General features: G+C 48.7%; 1 protein-coding gene across 1 annotated transcript in view; it reads right to left on the bottom strand.

The window, feature by feature from the left end:
* LOC309889522 (very low-density lipoprotein receptor-like) overlaps window positions 1–17,914 on the bottom strand; it is a gene marked incomplete at its 5' end in the record, with an annotated part of 40,377 nt that extends 22,463 nt beyond the window's left edge. Inside the window, 2 exons of the mRNA XM_082782370.1 lie at window positions 16,642–17,322; window positions 17,833–17,914. Of these exons, the coding sequence (XP_082638496.1) occupies window positions 16,642–17,322; window positions 17,833–17,914 (763 nt within the window). The remainder of the gene's footprint in view (window positions 1–16,641; window positions 17,323–17,832) is intronic.
* Window positions 17,915–18,825: the final 911 nt, after the last annotated feature.

The following is an 18,825-nucleotide window of genomic DNA, read 5'->3' as shown; positions in this document are numbered from 1 at the left end:
CACCCCTATATATTGTTTAGCATGACGTCAGATGGTATGGAATACCCCTTTGGCTAGTTTGGGTCACCTGTCCTGGGTCTGTCCCCTCCCAGCTCTTACTGCACCCCCCAGCCTGCCCGTTGGCAGGACAGAGCAAAGGCTGAGATGTCCTTGGCTTAGTATAAGCACTGCTCTGCAACAATTAAAGCATCGGGGTGTTATCAGCACTCTTCTCATTCTAAGCCAAAACACAGCATTCCACCAGCTACTAGGAAGAAAATTAATTCTGTGCTAACTGAAACCAGGACATCTATCCACCCCTTATTCCATACCATTTATGTCATGCTCAGGTTACACTCTTTTCCATACATTCTAATTAGTCACCTATAGTAATCATGGTAGTGATAATATACAGTATAATATACTATTTAACATGGTGCAATTCAGTTCATGGGCTATTCTCACCCAGTATTAAATCTCCTTGAGGTACACACCGGACCTCTCCGTTCTTTTGCATTACCCACCAAGTATATCCAGGTCCCTGAGCGAAAACAATTCCACGAATAGGTTTGCCTTTTCCTGAGGCAGGAGTAGCCCAGACTGTTTTACCCAGCATATTTTTTACATGCACTACAGGAACTTTATCCCCATCTACAGTACGTAACAGGTTTGATTGGGCAGGTCCAGCTCGGTTGGTAGATCCCCTAGTATTGACTAACCAGGTGGCCTTTGCCAAATGCGTATCCCAGTTTTTGAACGTCCCAGCGCCCATTGCTTTCAAGGTAGTCTTTAACAGGCCATTGTATCGTTCAACTTTCCCGGAGGCTGGTGCATGATAGGGGATGTGATACACCCATTCAATACCATGTTCTTTGGCCCAAGTGTCTATAAGGTTGTTTCGGAAGTGAGTCCCATTGTCTGATTCTATTCTTTCTGGGGTGCCATGTCGCCATAGGACTTGCTTTTCAAGGCCCAGGATGGTGTTCCGGGCGGTAGCATGAGGCACAGGATATGTTTCCAGCCATCCGGTGGTTGCTTCCACCATTGTAAGTACGTGGCGCTTGCCATTGCGAGTTTGAGGGAGTGTGATGTAATCAATCTGCCAGGCCTCTCCATATTTATATTTCAGCCATCGTCCTCCATACCAAAGAGGCTTTGACCGTTTGGCTTGCTTGATTGCAGCACATGTTTCACAGTCATGAATAACCTGTGCTATAGCGTCCATGGTCAAGTCCACCCCTCGATCACGAGCCCATCTGTATGTTGCATCTCTACCTTGATGGCCTGAGGTGTCATGGGCCCATCGGGCTATAAATAATTCACCTTTATGCTGCCAATCCAGGTCCACCTGAGCTACTTCAATCTTAGCAGCCTGATCCACCTGCTGGTTGTTTTGATGTTCTTCAGTAGCCCGATTCTTGGGCACATGAGCATCTACGTGGCGTACTTTCACAGCCAGGTTCTCTACCCGAGCAGCAATATCTTGCCACAATGCAGCAGCCCAGATAGGTTTGCCCCTACGCTGCCAGTTGTTTTGCTTCCATTGCTGTAACCATCCCCACAGGGCATTTGCTACCATCCATGAATCGGTGTAGAGATAGAGAACTGGCCATTTTTCTCGTTCAGCAATGTCTAAAGCCAGCTGAATGGCTTTCACTTCTGCAAACTGACTCGATTCACCTTCTCCCTCAGCAGCTTCTGCAACTCGTCGCGTAGGACTCCATACAGCAGCCTTCCATCTCCGATGCTTCCCCACAATACGACAGGACCCATCAGTGAACAGGGCATATTTCTTTTCATTCTCTGGCAACTGGTTGTACAGTGGGGCTTCTTCAGCACGACCCACCTCCTCCTCTGATGATATCCCAAAGTATTTGCCTTCTGGCCAGTCCATGATCACTTCCAATATTCCTGGGCGACTGGGGTTTCCTATTCGAGCCCGCTGAGTAATCAGTGCAACCCACTTGCTCCATGTAGCATCAGTTGCATGATGCGTAGAGGGGACCCTTCCCTTGAACATCCAGCCTAGTACCGGTAATCGGGGTGCTAGGAGGAGCTGCGCTTCAGTACCGACCACCTCCGAAGCAGATCGAACTCCTTCATATGCTGCCAATATCTCCTTTTCAGTTGGAGTATAGCGGGCCTCAGATCCTCTGTATCCCCGACTCCAAAACCCCAGAGGCCGACCTCGAGTTTCCCCAGGTTCTTTCTGCCAGAGGCTCCAGGTGGGGCCGTTCTCCCCGGCTGCAGTGTAGAGCACATTCTTTACATCTGGTCCTGTTCGAACTGGCCCAAGGGCTACTGCATGGACTATTTCCTGCTTGATTTGTTCAAAGGCTTGTCGTTGTTCAGGGCCCCATTCAAACTCATTCTTCTTACGAGTTACTTGGTAGAGTGGGTTTACAATCAGACTGTAATTTGGGATGTGCATTCTCCAAAACCCCACAACACCTAGGAAAGTCTGTGTTTCTTTTTTGTTAGTTGGTGGAGACATAGCTGTTATTTTGTTGATCACATCCATTGGGATTTGACGACGTCCATCTTGCCATTTTATTCCTAAAAACTGGATCTCCCGTGCAGGTCCTTTGACTTTATTTTGTTTTATGGCAAAACCGGCTTTCAGAAGGATTTGGACTATTTTCTTCCCTTTCTCGAAAACTTCCTCTGCTGTGTCACCCCACACAATAATGTCATCGATGTACTGCAGGTGTTCAGGAGCTTCCCCCTGCTCTAGTGCAGACTGGATCAGCCCATGGCAAATGGTAGGGCTGTGTTTCCACCCCTGGGGCAGCCTATTCCAGGTATATTGGACTCCCCTCCAAGTGAAGGCAAATTGTGGCCTGCACTCTGCTGCTAGAGGGATGGAGAAAAATGCATTAGCGATATCAATTGTGGCGTACCACTTGGCTGCCTTCGATTCAAGTTCATACTGAAGTTCCAGCATGTCCGGCACTGCAGCACTCAGTGGTGGCGTGACTTCGTTCAGGCCGCGATAGTCCACTGTTAGTCTCCACTCGCCATTAGACTTTCGCACTGGCCATATGGGACTATTGAAAGGTGAATGAGTCTTGCTGATCACTCCTTGGCTCTCCAATTGACGAATTAGCTTATGGATGGGAATCAGGGAGTCTCGGTTGGTGCGATATTGCCGCCGGTGCACAGTTGTGGTAGCAATTGGCACTTGCTGTTCTTCGACCCTCAGCAACCCCACAACAGAGGGGTCCTCTGAGAGACCAGGCAAGGTAGATAATTGTTTAATGCCCTCTGTCTCTAAGGCAGCAATACCAAAAGCCCACCGGAACCCTTTTGGGTCCTTGCAGTATCCTCTTCTAAGATAGTCTATGCCAAGGATACATGGAGCATCCGGACCAGTCACAATGCGGTGCTTTTCCCACTCATTCCCAGTCAGACTCACTTCAGCCTCCAATACAGTCAACTGCTGAGATCCCCCTGTCACTCCACAAATATAGATGGGCTCTGGTCCTTTATAGCTCGATGGCATTATAGTACATTGTGCACCGGTGTCTACTAAAGCCTTATACTTCTGTGCGCGTGATGTGCCAGGCCATCGAATCCACACAGTCCAATAAACTCGATTGTCCCTTTCCTCCCCCTGGCTGGAGGCAGGGCCCCCCTAATCCTGGTCAGAATCTTCCTCATTTCTGTGTTTGAAGGACTGTCTGCTGGAAGTTGGAGCAGCAAACTTTTCGGAGAATCCCTTTTTCCTGATTGTTTTCTTTTGCAACTCACGTACCCGTGCCTCTAGGGTCGCGGTAGATTTTCCATCCCACTTTCTCATGTCCTCTCCATGGTCTCGTAAGTAAAACCACAGGGTGGCACGGGGTGAGTATCCACCATATCGTCTTCCTTGTGTGGGTGAACGCCTACCCCTGACAGCTGAGACACTGCTTTGTACAGGTGCGAAGGAGAATAATCTCTCTTCAAGTTGGTGAACCTTTTCAGAAAGTTTCTCCCAAGTGTTCTCCTTTGGTCGGTGGCCACTGGTTGGTTCAGGTGGGGAGGACAATAGATTCTCTTCAAGTTGGTGAACCTTTTCAGAAAGTTTCTCCACAGCTGAGACGCAGGCCTGTAAGGAAGAGGAGAGACTTTCTTCGTACTGCCGGAGTTGTTTAGCCGCTTCACCCACTGTGGGTTCCTCATCCTCTTTCCAGGCCATTATTGCCAATGAGCTGGCATATGATGATGGTGCACTCCGTACAAACTTCCGCCACATGGGTCGTGTACACTTGACTTCATCTGGATCTGTGGATGTTTGTTTGAGGTCTGGATCCTCATAAATCACTTCCCGTACGGCTAATTCCCTCAGGTACTGGATTCCCTTCTCCATAGTGGTCCACTTGCCTGGTAGACATAAAATATCTTCCTTGAAGGGATACCTTTCCCTCACAGCTGAGAGGAGACGCCTCCAGAGGCTGGTGGGTCGTGCTCCATCTGCAATTGCTTTGTCAATGCCGGCGTCTCGAGCAAGGGATCCCAGCCGCTTGGCTTCCCTGCCGTCTAATTCCACACAATTGGCTCCAGAGTCCCAGCACCGGAGCAGCCAGGTGACAAGCTGCTCACCTATACAGCGACCAAAATCTTTTCGCACATCTCGTAGCTCGCGCTCGTTTAGGCTTCGGGTAGTTACTGTTGCTCTTTCGGCATCCTCATCTTCCTCCTCCTGAATCCTTGACGGCCCAGCGTCGTCATCATCTTCGTCATCTCTATACTTAGTTTTGGCAGAAGCCTTACCTGGATTGGCAGAAGACTCTCTGCGTTCTAAACGACTTGAATTTCTATACCATATTTTCACCTTCTCTACAGGGGCAGCTTGCACTGCTACTGCTCGTTTCTCTGACTTTGTTACAGGGTCTGCCACAGGGGTTGGAATGCCCTCTGCAGGGTCAACTTGCACTGCTACAGCTCGTTTCTCTGACACGGCCACAGGAGCTGGAGCGGCTACAGGAGCTGGAGCAGTTGCAGGAACCGGAGCTGTAGCGGCTACAGGAGCTGGAGTTGGAGCTGGAGCAGTTGCAGGAGCTGGGACTGGAGCAGCAGTAGGAGCTGGAGCTGGAGCGGCTTCAGGAGCTGGAGCTGGAGCGACTTCAGGAGCTGGGACTGGAGCAGTTGCAGGAACTGGGACTGGAGTAGCGGCCGGAGCTGGAACTGGAGCGACTGCAGGAACTGGGACTGGAGTAGCGGCCGGAGCTGGAACTGGAGCGACTGCAGGAACTGGGACTGGGGCGGCTTCAGGAGCTGGGACTGGGGCGGCTTCAGGAACTGGGACTGGAGCGGCTGCAGGAGCTGGGACTGGAGCGGCTGCAGGAGCTGGGACTGGAGCATCTGCAGAAGCTGGGACTGGAGCGGCTGCAGAGTCCACCGTAGGGGTCACAGTGGCCGTTGGATCTGTCACGGGACTTGGAGTGGCCGCAGGGTCTGTCACTAAGTTGATAGCAGTATCCATGGCAGCTCGATAGGCATAAGCCAGGCCCCAGCATGTTACAATGATTTGTGTTACTTTGGAACTTCCCGAATCGCGACACCTTTTATTCAAGCATTCTGCCAGTTTTTGAGGATTTTGCACTTGTTCAGGGGTGAATTTCCAAAACACTGGGGGTGCCAACTGGTCTAGATGCCTGCCCATATCCTCCCATACTCCCTGCCACCCACAACTATACTGCCTCCGGGCAGATCTCCGGATGAGCTTCCTAAGTAGTTGTTTAACTTTAAGCAGAACCTGAAGTGCATTCAGGAGGCAGAACAACAGGACTATGCTGGTCTGAGTATCCCAAGGATATTCAATATCTTGGAGAGCTATTGTAATAAACTCGGAGGATAAGAGGGTGGTGAAGGAGGAAGGGAGAGTGATCAAGGAGGGTACAGGGGTGGTGAAGGAGAAAGGGAGAGTGATCAAGTAAGAAAAATTATCTTCCCCTTTCCCCTCCACAGATTGACTCCCTAATGAAAAAAGGCAACAGATACAATTGCTAATAGTTTCCAAAATACAGTTTCCAAAGTATAGAATCGAAGATGTTACTGAGTACAAATACCAGGTTAGAGTCATGGCCAGATATTTCATCATCTCATAAGCCACTGATACAACACACAGTACCATAATGGTCTGAAACCAGGGCCCGGAGAGGATAAACAACATGACAGAGAGCACATACGGAAAATAACGTGCTATAATACTCAATTTGGAAAACAGGCGCAGCACAGTTGAGATTAAAGCAATCAGCATTATGACAAGTGACTATTAAGCAGGTCTAATACTTATACCAATTTTAGTTTAACACACTCTGGTCAGATCTGCCGTTATCTCAACCTTTCGTGCCCCACGTTGGGCGCCAAAAAGACTGTCGTGGTTTAACCCGGCTGGCAGCTAAACACCACGCAGCCGTTCGCTCACCCTCCCCCCTCCCTCTCTGGGACGGGGGAGAGAAATGGAAAGTGAAGCCCGTGAGTTGAGATAAAGACAGTTTAATAAGACAGGAAAATAATAATAATAATAATAATAATGATGATACAATGGTGATAATACGAAAGTAATAATAGTATGTACAAACAAGTGATGCACAATGCAATTGCTCACCACCCGCTGACCGATGCCCAGCCTAACCCCGAGCAGTCCGGCCCCCTCCCCCCGGCTAGCCACCCCTATATATTGTTTAGCATGACGTCAGATGGTATGGAATACCCCTTTGGCTAGTTTGGGTCACCTGTCCTGGGTCTGTCCCCTCCCAGCTCTTACTGCACCCCCCAGCCTGCCCGTTGGCAGGACAGAGCAAAGGCTGAGATGTCCTTGGCTTAGTATAAGCACTGCTCTGCAACAATTAAAGCATCGGGGTGTTATCAGCACTCTTCTCATTCTAAGCCAAAACACAGCATTCCACCAGCTACTAGGAAGAAAATTAATTCTGTGCTAACTGAAACCAGGACACCTAGGCTTGGACTGGCGCACGCTTCATTGGGTTAGAAACTGGCTGGATAGCCGGGCCCAAAGAGTCGTGGTGAATGGAGCCAAGTCCAGTTGGAGGCCAGTCACTAGTGGCGTCCCCCAGGGCTCGGTGCTGGGGCCGGTCCTCTTTAATATCTTCATCAATGATCTGGACAAGGGCATTGAGTGCACCCTCAGTAAGTTTGCAGATGACACCAAGCTATGCGCATGTGTCGATCTGCTCGAGGGTAGGAAAGCTCTGCAGGAGGATCTGGATAGGCTGCACCGATGGGCAGAGGTCAACTGCATGAAGTTCAACAAGGCCAAGTGCCGGGTCCTGCACCTGGGGCGCAATAACCCCAAGCACAGCTACAGGCTGGGAGAGGAATGGTTGGAGAGCTCCCAGGCAGAGAAGGACCTGGGAGTGATGGTGGATAGTCGGCTAAATATGAGCCAGCAGTGTGCTCAGGTGGCCAAGAATGCCAACGGCATCCTGGCTTGTATCAGGAACAGTGTGACCAGCAGGGCTAGGGAGGTGATCGTCCCCCTGTACTCAGCTCTGGTGAGGCCGCACCTCGAGTACTGTGTTCAGTTTTGGGCCCCTCGCTACAAGAAGGACATCGAGGTGCTTGAGCGGGTGCAGAGAAGGGCGACGAAGCTGGTGAGGGGCCTGGAGAAAAAGTCCTACGAGGAGCGGCTGAGGGAGCTGGGCTTGTTCAGCCTGGAGAAGAGGAGGCTCAGGGGCGACCTTATCACTCTCTATAGGTACCTCAAGGGAGGCTGTAGCGAGGTGGGGGTTGGCCTGTTCTCCCACGTGCCTGGTGACAGGACGAGGGGGAATGGGCTTAAGTTGAGCCAGGGGAGTTTTAGGTTAGATGTTGGGAAGAACTTCTTCACTGAAAGGTTTGTGAGGCATTGGAACAGGCTGCCCAGGGAAGTGGTAGAGTCACCATCCCTGGAAGTCTTTAAAAGGCGTTTAGATGTAGAGCTTAGGGATATGGTTTAGTGGGGACTGCTAGCGTTAGGTCAGAGGTTGGACTCGATGATCTTGAGGTCTCTTCCAACCTAGAAATTCTGTGATTCTGTGATTCTGTGATAAAGCCAGCTGAATGGCCTTCACTTCTGCAAACTGACTCGATTCACCTTCTCCCTCAGCAGCTTCTGCAACTCATCGTGTAGGACTCCATACAGCAACCTTCCATCTCCGATGCTTCCCCACAATATGACAGGACCCATCAGTGAACAGGGCATATTTCTTCTCATTCTCTTGTAGCTTGTTGTACAGCGGGGATTCTTCAGCATGACCCACCTCCTCCTCTGATGATATGCCGAAGTATTTGCCTTCTGGCCAGTCCATAATCATTTCCAAGATTCATGGGTGACTGGGGTTTCCTATTCGAGCCCGCTGAGTAATCAGTGCAACCCACTTGCTCCATGTAGCATCAGTTGCATGATATGTAGAGGGAACCCTTCCTTTGAACTTCCAGCCTAGTACCGGCAGTCAGGGTGCCAGAAGGAGCCATGCTTCAGTACCGACCACCTCCGAAGCAGATCGAACTCCTTCATATGCTGCCAATACCTCCTTTTCGGTTGGTGTGTAGCAGGCCTCAGATCCTCTGTATCCCCGACTTCAAAACCCCAGGGGTCGACCTCAAGTTTCCCCAGGTTCTTCCTGCCAGAGGCTCCAGGTGGGGCCGTTCTCCCTGGCTGCAGTGTAGAGCACATTCTTTACATCTGGTCCTGTTTGGACTCGCCCAAGGGCTACTGCATGAACTATTTCCTGCTCAATTTGTTCAAGGCTTGTCGTTGCTCAGGGCCCCATTCAAACTCATTCTTCTTACGGGTTACTTGGTAGAACAGGTTTGCATTCAGACTGTAATTTGGGATGTGCATTCTCCAAAACCCCACAACACCTAGGAAAGTCTGTTTCTTTTTTGCTAGTTGGTGGAGACATAGCTGTTATTTTGTTGATCACATCCATTGGGATTTGACGACGTCCATCTTGCCATTTTATTCCTAAAAACTGGATCTCTCGTGCAGGTCCTTTGACTTTATTTTGTTTTATGGCAAAACCAGCTTTCAGAAGGATTTGGACTATTTTCTTCCCTTTCTCAAAAACTTCCTCTGCTGTGTCACCCCACACAATAATGTCATCGATGTACTGCAGGTGTTCAGGAGCTTCCCCCTGCTCCAGCGCAGACTGGATCAGTTCATGGCAAATGGTAGGGCTGTGTTTCTGCCCCTGTGGCAGCCGATTCCAAGTATATTGGACTCCCCTCCAAGTGAAAGCAAATTGTGGCCTGCACTCTGCTGCTAGAGGGATGGAGAAAAATGCATTAGCGATATCAATTGTGGCGTACCACTTGGCTGCCTTCGATTCCAGTTCATACTGGAGTTTCAGCATGTTCGGCACTGCAGCACTCAGTGGTGGCATGACTTCGTTCAGGCCACGATAGTCCACTGTAAGTCTCCACTCAACATTAGACTTTCACACTGGCCATATGGGACTACTGAAAGGTGAATGAGTCTTGCTGATCACTCCTTGGCTCTCCAATTGACGAATTAGCTTATGGATGGGAATCAGGGAGTCTTGGCTGGTGCGATATTGCCACCACTGCACAGTTGTGGTAGTGATTGGCACTTGCTGTTCTTCGACCCTCATCAACCCCACAACAGAAGGGTCCTCCGAGAGACCGGGCAAGGTAGACAATTGTTTAATGCCCTCTGTCTCTAAGGCAACTATGACAAAAGCCCACTGGAACCCTTTTGGGTCCTTGAAATATCCTCTTCTAAGGTAGTCTATGCCAAGGATACACGGAGCATCTGGGACAGTCACTATACGGTGCTTTTCCCACTCATTCCCAGTCAGACTCACTTCAGCCTCCAATACAGTCAACTGCTGAGATCCCCCTGTCACTCCATAAATACAGATGGGCTCTGGCCCTTTATAGCTTGATGGCATTAGAGTACATTGTGCACCAGTGTCTACTGAAGCCTTATACTTCTGTGTGTCTGACGTGCCAGGCCATCCTCTCCCTGGCTGGAGGCAGAGCCCCTCTAATCCTGGTCAGAATGTTCTTCGTTTCTGTGTTTGAAGGACTGCCTGCTGGAAGTTGGAGCAGCAAACTTTTCAGAGAATCCCTTTTATCCGACTGTTTCCTTTGCAACTCACAAACCCATGCCTCTAGGGTTGCGGTAGATTTTCCATCCCGTTTTCTCATGTCTTCTCCATGATCACGTAGGTAAAACCTAAGGCTGGCATGGGGTGTATACCCACCTTATTGTCTTCCTTGCCCGGATGAATGCTTACCCCTGATAGCTGAGACACTGCTTTGTACAGGTGCGGAGGAGAATAATATCTCTTAAAGTTGGTGAACTTTTTCAGAAAGTTTCTCCAACGTATTGTCTTTTAGTTGGTGAACACTGTTTTGTACAGGTGGGGAGGAAGATAGATTCTCTTTAAGTTGGTGGAATTCTTCAGAAAGTTTCTTCATAGTTGAGATGCAGGCCTTTAAGGAAGAGGAGAGACTTTCTTCGTACTGCCAGAGTTGTTTAGCCACTTCATCCACTGTGGGTTCCTCATCCTCTTTCCAGGCCATTATTGCCAATGAGCTGGCATATGATGATGGTGCACTCCGTACAAACTTCCTCCACATGGGTCGTGTACACCTGACTTCATCTGGATCTGTGGATGTTTGTCTGAGGTCTGGATCCTCATAAATCACTTCCCGTACGGCTAATTCCCTCAGGTACTGGATTCCCTTCTCCATAGTGGTCCACTTGCCTGGTAGACATAAAAGTTCTTCCTTGAAAGGATACCTTTCCCTCACAGCTGAGAGGAGACTCCTCCAGAGGCTGTAAGATCGTGCTCCATCTCTAATTGCTTTGCCAATGCCTGCGTCTCTAGCAAGGGATCCCAGCCACCTGGCTTCCTTGCCCTCTAATTCCACACAATTGGCTCCAGTGTCCCAGCACTAGGTTGATAGCAGCATCAATTGCGGCTCGATAGGCATGGGCCAGATCCCAGCACACTACAGTGATTTGTGTCTCTTTGGAACTGCCAGAGTCATGACACCCTTTTCTCAAGCATTCTACCCGTTTTTTAGGATTTTGGAGTTTTTCAGGGGTGAATTTCCAAAACACTGGAGGTGCCCACTGCTCTAGAAACCTGCCCATATCCTCCCATACTCCCTGCCACTCACAACTATCCCGCCTCAGGACAGATCTCTGGATGAGGTTCCTAAGTAGTCGTTTAACTTTAAGCAAAACCTGAAGCACATTCAGGAGACATAACAACAAGACCATGCTGGTCTGAGTATCCCAAGGATATTCAACATCTTGGAGAACTATTGTAACAAGCTCGGAGGATAAGAGGGTGGTGAAGGAGAAAGGGAGAGTGAACAAGGAGGATAAGGGGGGTGGTGAAGGAGAAAGGGAGAGTGAACGAGTAAGAAAAAATATCTTCCCCTTTCCCCTCCACAGACTGGCTCCCTGATGAAAAAAGGCAATAGGTGTAATTGCTAATAGTTTCCAAGATACGGTTTCCAAAGTATAGAGTCGACGATGTTACTGAGTACAAATACCAAGTTAGAGTCATGACCAGAAATTTCATTGTCTCATAAGCCACTGTTACAACGCACAGTACTATAATGATCTTAAACCAGGGCCCGGAAAAAATAAACAACATGACAGAGAGCACATACAGAAAGTAACGTGCTATAATACTCAATTTGGAAAACAGGCACAGCAGACTTGAGATTAAAGCACTCAACATTGTGACTAGCAACTATTAAGCAGGTCTAATACTTATACCAATTTTAGTTTAACACACTCTGGTCAGATCTGTCGTTATCTCAACCCTTTGAGCCCCGCGTTGGGCGCCAAAAGGACTGTTGTAGTTTAACCCGGCCGGCAGCTAAACACCACACAGCCGTTCGCCTACCCTCCCCCCTCCCTCTCTGGGATGGGGGAGAGAAATGGGAAAGTGAAGCCCATGAGTTGAGATAAAGACAGTTTATTAAGACAGGAAAATAATAATAATAATAACAATAATGATGATAATAGTACTACTAACAATAAAGTGTACGAAAGAAGTGATGCAAAATGCAATTGCTCACCACCCGCTGACCGATGCCCAGCCTAACCCCGAGCAGCCCGGCCCTCCTCCCCTGGCTAGACACCCCTATATATTGTTTAGCATGACATCAGATGGTATGGAATACCCCTTTGGCTAGTTTGGGTCAGCTGTCCTGGGTCTGTCCCCTCGCAGCTCCTGCTGAACCCCAGCCTGCCCATTGGCAGGACAGAGTGAGAAGCTGAAACGTCCTTGGCTTGGTGTAAGCACTGCTCTGAACAATTAAAACATCGGGGTGTTATCAGCGCTCTTCTCATCCCAAGCCAAAACATAGCATTCTACCAGCTACTAGGAGGAAAATTAACTCTGTCCTAACTGAAACCAGGACAACACCAATAAATGAAAACAACCCACTAATTACTGCCGCACTTACTCAACTTGCCCTAGGCAGCATCACAGCAGGAATACTCATCACCTCCTTTATCGCACCGACCAAAACACCCCAATAAGCATACCTATTATCACTAAAACCGCTGCTATCCTAGTGACAATCCTAGGAATCGCCATAGCCCTAGAACTCTCAAACGGAACACATGCCTTTACTTACCCTAAACCAAACCCCCTCTTAAACTTCTCCTCCATATTAGGATACTTCAAACCCCTAGTACACCGATTCTACTCCAAAAACATACTAGAAAAAGGGCAAAAAATTGCCTTACACCTAATCGACCTCTCTTGATTCAAAAAAGTAGGACCAGAGGGCCTCGCCGACTTGCAAGTGGCTGCAAGCAAAGCTGCAACCCTAATACACACAGGACTGATTAAAACCTACCTGGGATCTTTTGCTCTCTCTATTCTAGTAATAATTCTGACGACACACAGACCCACTAATGTCCCCTAACATTTGTAAATCTCCCTCCCTACTAAAAATAATTAACAACTCACTAATTGACCCGCCCGCCCCCTCGAACATTTCTGCCTGATGAAACTTCGGATCCCTACTAGCCATCTGCCTGGCCACACAAATCCTAACAGGTCTCCTACTAGCCATACACTATACCGCAGACACCTCACTTACCTTCTCCTCAGTAGTCCATACATGCTGAAACGTCCAATACGGATGACTCATCTACAATCTCCACGCAAATGGCGCCTCCTTCTTCTTCATATGCATCTATTTACATATCAGGCGGGGCTTCTACTACAGCTCCTACCTATATAAAGAAACCTGAAACACAGGAGTAATCCTCCTACTTACCCTCATAGCAACTGCCTTCGTAGGCTACATCCTACCCTGAGGACCAATATCATTCTGAGGGGCTTCCATAATTACCAACCTATTCTCAGCCCTTCCATATGTGAGAAACACTCTGTAGCCAGTAACTTAGGCTCAGGCGAGAGTCTCAGTGAAGTAGTAATTTATTCGCGATTGCAATGGCGGGCGCCCCACAAGCAGGAGAGCACACCTACTACTTCCAAAACAGAGTTTATATACTTTTTGATGACAGGACCCTCCCGTGTTTCCCTACTCAGTGGGTAATCCAGGTTCACAATCTATCTGATGCTTCACAAACAATGCGTGGCCTTCAGTTGCTGGATTGTTAAATTTCAATTTTCTTTTGACATTTTTACTGCTTGAAGTGGTAATGTCTCTTCACTTATCTGACTTGACTTAACACCGTGATTTTCCTAAGGAGTTTGGTTGGCTGCATTTTACAAGGTCGCCTGCTAAGCTTTCTTATCACTGTAAGCATATCTCAATACCACATTCCTTTCCTCTAAACAATGTAACTCTGCAAAAACAACATTTCTATTCCCACAGTTCCCCCCTTTTCTTCTTTATAAACTGTTAATTTTTGCAGAACTTTTTGCTAAAGTGTAATTTGGTAGATATCTTCCTCTTCTTCACTTTCTTTGCTTTCCATTTCCTCATCACCTTATCTGAATAAGGTGGTGGCTCCACAGTCATTTGTTGCAATAGTGCAGTTTCAGTTAACCAGTGTACTAGTCCTCTTACACAGGGGATAATGCAGCAACCAACGGCTGTCAAAACTCCTGAAGCTACAATCAAGGATGTAAATATGCCTAATTTTTCTGCCAATTCACTGGCAAGGGTGGTAAGCCCTTGCAATGCTCTAGTTACTGTGCCATCTGGGGCAGTATTGTTGGGTATAAGAGTGCAACAATGGTTGCTTAGTATCACACACACTTTTCTCCGCGAACATCATATCTAATGCTATTCTGTTTTCCCAAGCCATTTTGCTGGTGGCATCTAGTTGTTCATCAATTCCTCTTATCGCATCCCTTTTATAATTTATGAATCTCTGCTGATAAATATAATTAATCCAATCCACATTCTTATTGATTGTTACCCACCAGAACAGTGACTCAAACCCTGCAGAAATTTGATTCCTCTCTTTATGTTCATCCGGAACTCCTCTAGGCACCCCAATAGAATCTATGTATACTCTATCATCAAAAGATATTCCTAAGCCTCTTTTACTTCTTCTGGGTATTTGTGATGTTTCTCTTTCAAATGCCAGGGTGAAGGGTATAGCTAATTGAACAAGTGCACAAGTGCCTCCCCAATTAGATGGTAGGGTGGACTGTAAGATCTTCCCCCCACAGTACCACCAGAGATCTGCCCTGGGGATCTCTAGTCTTGAGCAGTTTCCCATCAAGTCCTTGGTAGCACAAGGCAAATTCTCCCAGATGCCAGGTAGCACTCACACCCTGCTGTGAGAGGCAAGCTGTATGGTTACCTATAGCTGTAGAGAATGCAGGGGGAACCATGATATTGCTATCATGCAAGGAACAGGAAAGAGAGACTTACAGGCCTCATTTCCCCAGGCAGTCTTTTCTTGGTACAATGCAATCACACATCGCATCCCCCTGAGAATCCTTGGTCCACCCCCATGGGAAGGGCACTGTTGCAGGAAGCACGGTCGAAAGCACGACAGACACACCGTAGAGTCAGATCATGCTCCATTTTATTGCCCGAATAGCCTAACTTTTATAGAGAACTTAACAGGGGTGGACAGTGTTTCACACAAGATTATTGGTCAAAAGCACTCAGACAAACAGCTACAAGAAAACAACCCCACCTGCAAGAAAACAACCCCCTTGTGATTAGCAGTCACATAGACCTTGTCCTTGAGGCCAGCTACTGGTAACAATATTTTCCTGAATTCCTCAATTGGGCGATGTGGGAACACTGTCATGGGAACTTCTCATAGTTGCCCTGGTAGCTTGGTTTGCTCAGCTACAGCAAGCCATGGGATTTTTGCTGTTTCAAGAAATCCCTCAACAATTCCCCCTTCTTCTTTTGAGCAAACCAAGCCTGACACAGCAGTTTTACAAGTAACTCTTTAGCTATACTTACAACACACAACGATGATTACCACCACCATAAACCAAATCCTTAATCCCCTTGTGATTAAACCCAGCAACCATCTACACTTCGTTTCAAACAAGTCAGTGAACCATTGATTGAAAGGATTGATACCATATTGAATCTTTCTCGTGTGCTCTTTCAGGAAAGTAATGGATTTGTGAATTGACACATTATGATCAAAAAGGTTTAAACAGTACATTCCCTTAAAGTCCTCACACCCATTCCTTTGAGCCAAAAGCAAGATGTCAATAGCAGCTTGATCCTGTAAAAGCAGATGTTGCAGACTATTTTGATCTGGTAACATCTCCTCAAGTATCTCTGTCGTGGCATAGGCTTGCCTCTCGGCCCAGCATACCAATTTTTCTAAGTTGTTACATGCGGCCGCAGATGCCACTCCAGGCACTGAAATTGCTAATGCCGCTCTAGCTGCAACCCCACACAATTCAACATTATCATTGCAATCCAATGCAAGCAATGTCCATTTATGTCTGGTGATCTCACGCAACTGTAACAAGCTAGGAGCAAATACAATGAGTTTATCTATGTAACATGGACATCTGATAGCATTTGCAGGGATACCTTGCCAGGCCCCATCCCCACAAATCAGAAAAGCATCAGGAGGTAAGGCCAAAGCTGTACAATTGTTCCAAACACTGTAGTTGTTACCCCTTGTCTCCATGCTACAAACCCCTAAACCCTGCTTAGCAGCGTCATTGCAATCACAGGTGTTATTTGTGTCTTTGTACCAGTATGACCTTTTCCAGGTTCCTGTAGCAGGAATCATCTGATATCCACGGCTACGTTCACTTTTGTAGCCACCTTTCAGGTTGATACACATTTGACTACAGATACCAAGGTTTTGACATTCATCAATGTCTCCACAGTTTCTCTTGTCTATAAACTCAAACCCAGCTGGACAGTCACATTCATTTATGATGCATTCCTTCAGGGGCTCATCACCCCAGTCCTTGCAGTCTCTCTGCTGGTTACACACTTTATTGATATCTATGCATTCTCCACTTCTGCACTTGAATTTGCCAGGTCCAGAACACTGAATAACATTGTTATAGTTTGCTTCATCAGTGCCATACAGACAGTCTCTCACACCACTGCACTGCCTACTCCCATGGACACAGTTCCCATCTTCACATCTGAAATGGTCTGGCCTGCAGGTCCGAGAAGGGCAGTTAATTTCATCACTTCCATCCTTGCAATCAGGATCTCCATCACATCGCCACTTCTTGTGGATACATTCACCTGAGCCGCACTGCACCTCACTCGTAGCACACTTCACTGGAGGTGCAGGCTGGCGGCCACACTGCTCCAAAGATTCATCCGAGTGGTTGGAGCAGTCAGCATCATCATCACACACCCAGCTGATAGGGATGCAGGTAGAACTCTTGCACTGAAATTCATGAACACCACAGGTAGGAGGTGCACACTCCAACTCATTGCTACCATCACTGCAGTCATCTTGAACATTGCAGACAAAGCTTTTGGAAATACATTGCCCACTACTGCATGTGAATTCTGCTGCACTACAAGTCACAATGCCACAACTCTCTTCATCTTCTCCACTGTCGCAGTCCTTTTCACCATCACATTTCCAGGACACTGGGATACACTGGGTTGACTGAGGACCACACCTGATTTCATTTACCCGGCATGTTCTCGTATGACACAGCTCAGCACTCTCATCAGACCCATTTTCACAGTCCGGATCCCCATCACACTGCCATCTATTTGGCACACACTGACCACTGTTGCACACAAAGTCAGATTCAGCACACGTCTTCTTCACACAAGCACTCTCATCACTGCCATCTGAGCAGTCTTCACATTTTGCTCTAGCACCGTCGGCAGCAGTGCACAGGCCGGCGAGGGCGAGCAGCAGGCAGAGCGCCCCGCAGCGCGGCAGCGCCCGCCACCGCCCCACACCTGTGTCACTTATACTACTCCTATTACCCCTGCTGTTAGTGTCAGTGGCATCCTCCTGGTTCCGTTTCTGTCTTTGTCGCCCCTTACTCTCCCCCTTTTCTTTTTGCCACTGACCATTCACCACAAATGGATGAGACACATGATTACTAGTTAGGAAAGAGAGTGTAACGTCTGCTATACGGCTGCAGGCAGTGCCGGCTGCAACCTTAGAAGCTGTTTGTGAAACAGCCTGCCGGTGGTCATTTGGCAGGGTAATCTGCGTCTCTGCACTCCTGCCCCGCAATAGAGCTAATTCGTCATTAATAGTCTGTAGAATGTGGCAACCCCACGGAATGTTATCCAGAAACATAGTTATAACACCGATCTGGGGACGAATAGTCTTTTTTGCATTGCAAGGTAAACCTCTTAGAAAAGGAATGCTAGAGAGAAGCAGCACAGCCGCTGCTGCCTCCATGGTTACGTCAGACGGGCTGCAGGGTCCTGATGTCCGTCCCTCTGCTCTGTGCCGACTCGCCACACGGTGAGAGTCGACTACCGTTGTCCACTGACGCCTCTGGTCTCCCGTAGCAACTCCATCTCGGATGTCCCGCATCGCACCGCGATTATTTCAATGTCCCGCGTTTTCCGCGGCTCCTTTTCCCGCGTCCCTGCGCGGTTCCGTTTCCCGCGCTTCCCCGCGGATCTTTTCCCACGCTCCCCACGGTTTCCTTTCCCCGTGTCTTACCGTGAGTCCTTTGTACAGTGTTTGCGGCTCGGTGTCTGGTCAGGTGCAGCGCCGGTCCGATGTCCGCTCCGATGTCCACTCCGATGTCCCGCGCCGCTCCGATGTCTCAGTCTCGGCGCTGTGATGTCGCGGCGCCGCTGGTCCCCGGCGGCACTGGTCCCGGCGCCGCGCCGATGTCCCGGCGCCCGGCGCCGCTGGTCCCAACGCCGCTGGTCTCCTGCTCTACCTGCGTTCAGATGTGCCGGCGCCGCTGGTGTCCCGCTGCGCTGGTGTCCCGCTGCGCTGCGATGTTCGCCCCGGCGCCGCTGCGATGTCTGTGCTCGGCTGCGATGTCTGCTCCGGTGCTGCGATGTCCTGCTCCGGTGCGATGTCTGTCCCGCTGCGATGTCCTGTTCAGGCCCTGTTCAGGTCTCCCGCTGCGATGTCCTGTTCAGGTCCAGTTCAGGTCTCAGCCTGTTCGGGTGCCATTTGTTGCGAAGCACGGTCGAAAGCACGACAGACAAACAGCTACAAGAAAACAACCCCACCTGCAAGAAAACAACCCCCTTGTGATTAGCAGTCACATAGACCTTGTCCTTGAGGCCAGCTACTGGTAACAATATTTTCCTGAATTCCTCAATTGGGCGATGTGGGAACACTGTCATGGGAACTTCTCATAGTTGCCCTGGTAGCTTGGTTTGCTCAGCTACAGCAAGCCATGGGATTTTTGCTGTTTCAAGAAATCCCTCAACAGGGCACTATCTGGGCAATCGGTCATCCCGAGGCACAAGCATAGCAAT

The sequence above is a fragment of the Aythya marila genome (assembly GCF_965140915.1).
Source record: "Aythya marila genome assembly, chromosome: W".
Lineage (NCBI taxonomy): Eukaryota > Metazoa > Chordata > Aves > Anseriformes > Anatidae > Aythya > Aythya marila.
The sequence above is the reverse complement of the archived record's forward strand: the minus strand, read 5'-3'. Positions and strand labels throughout refer to the sequence as shown.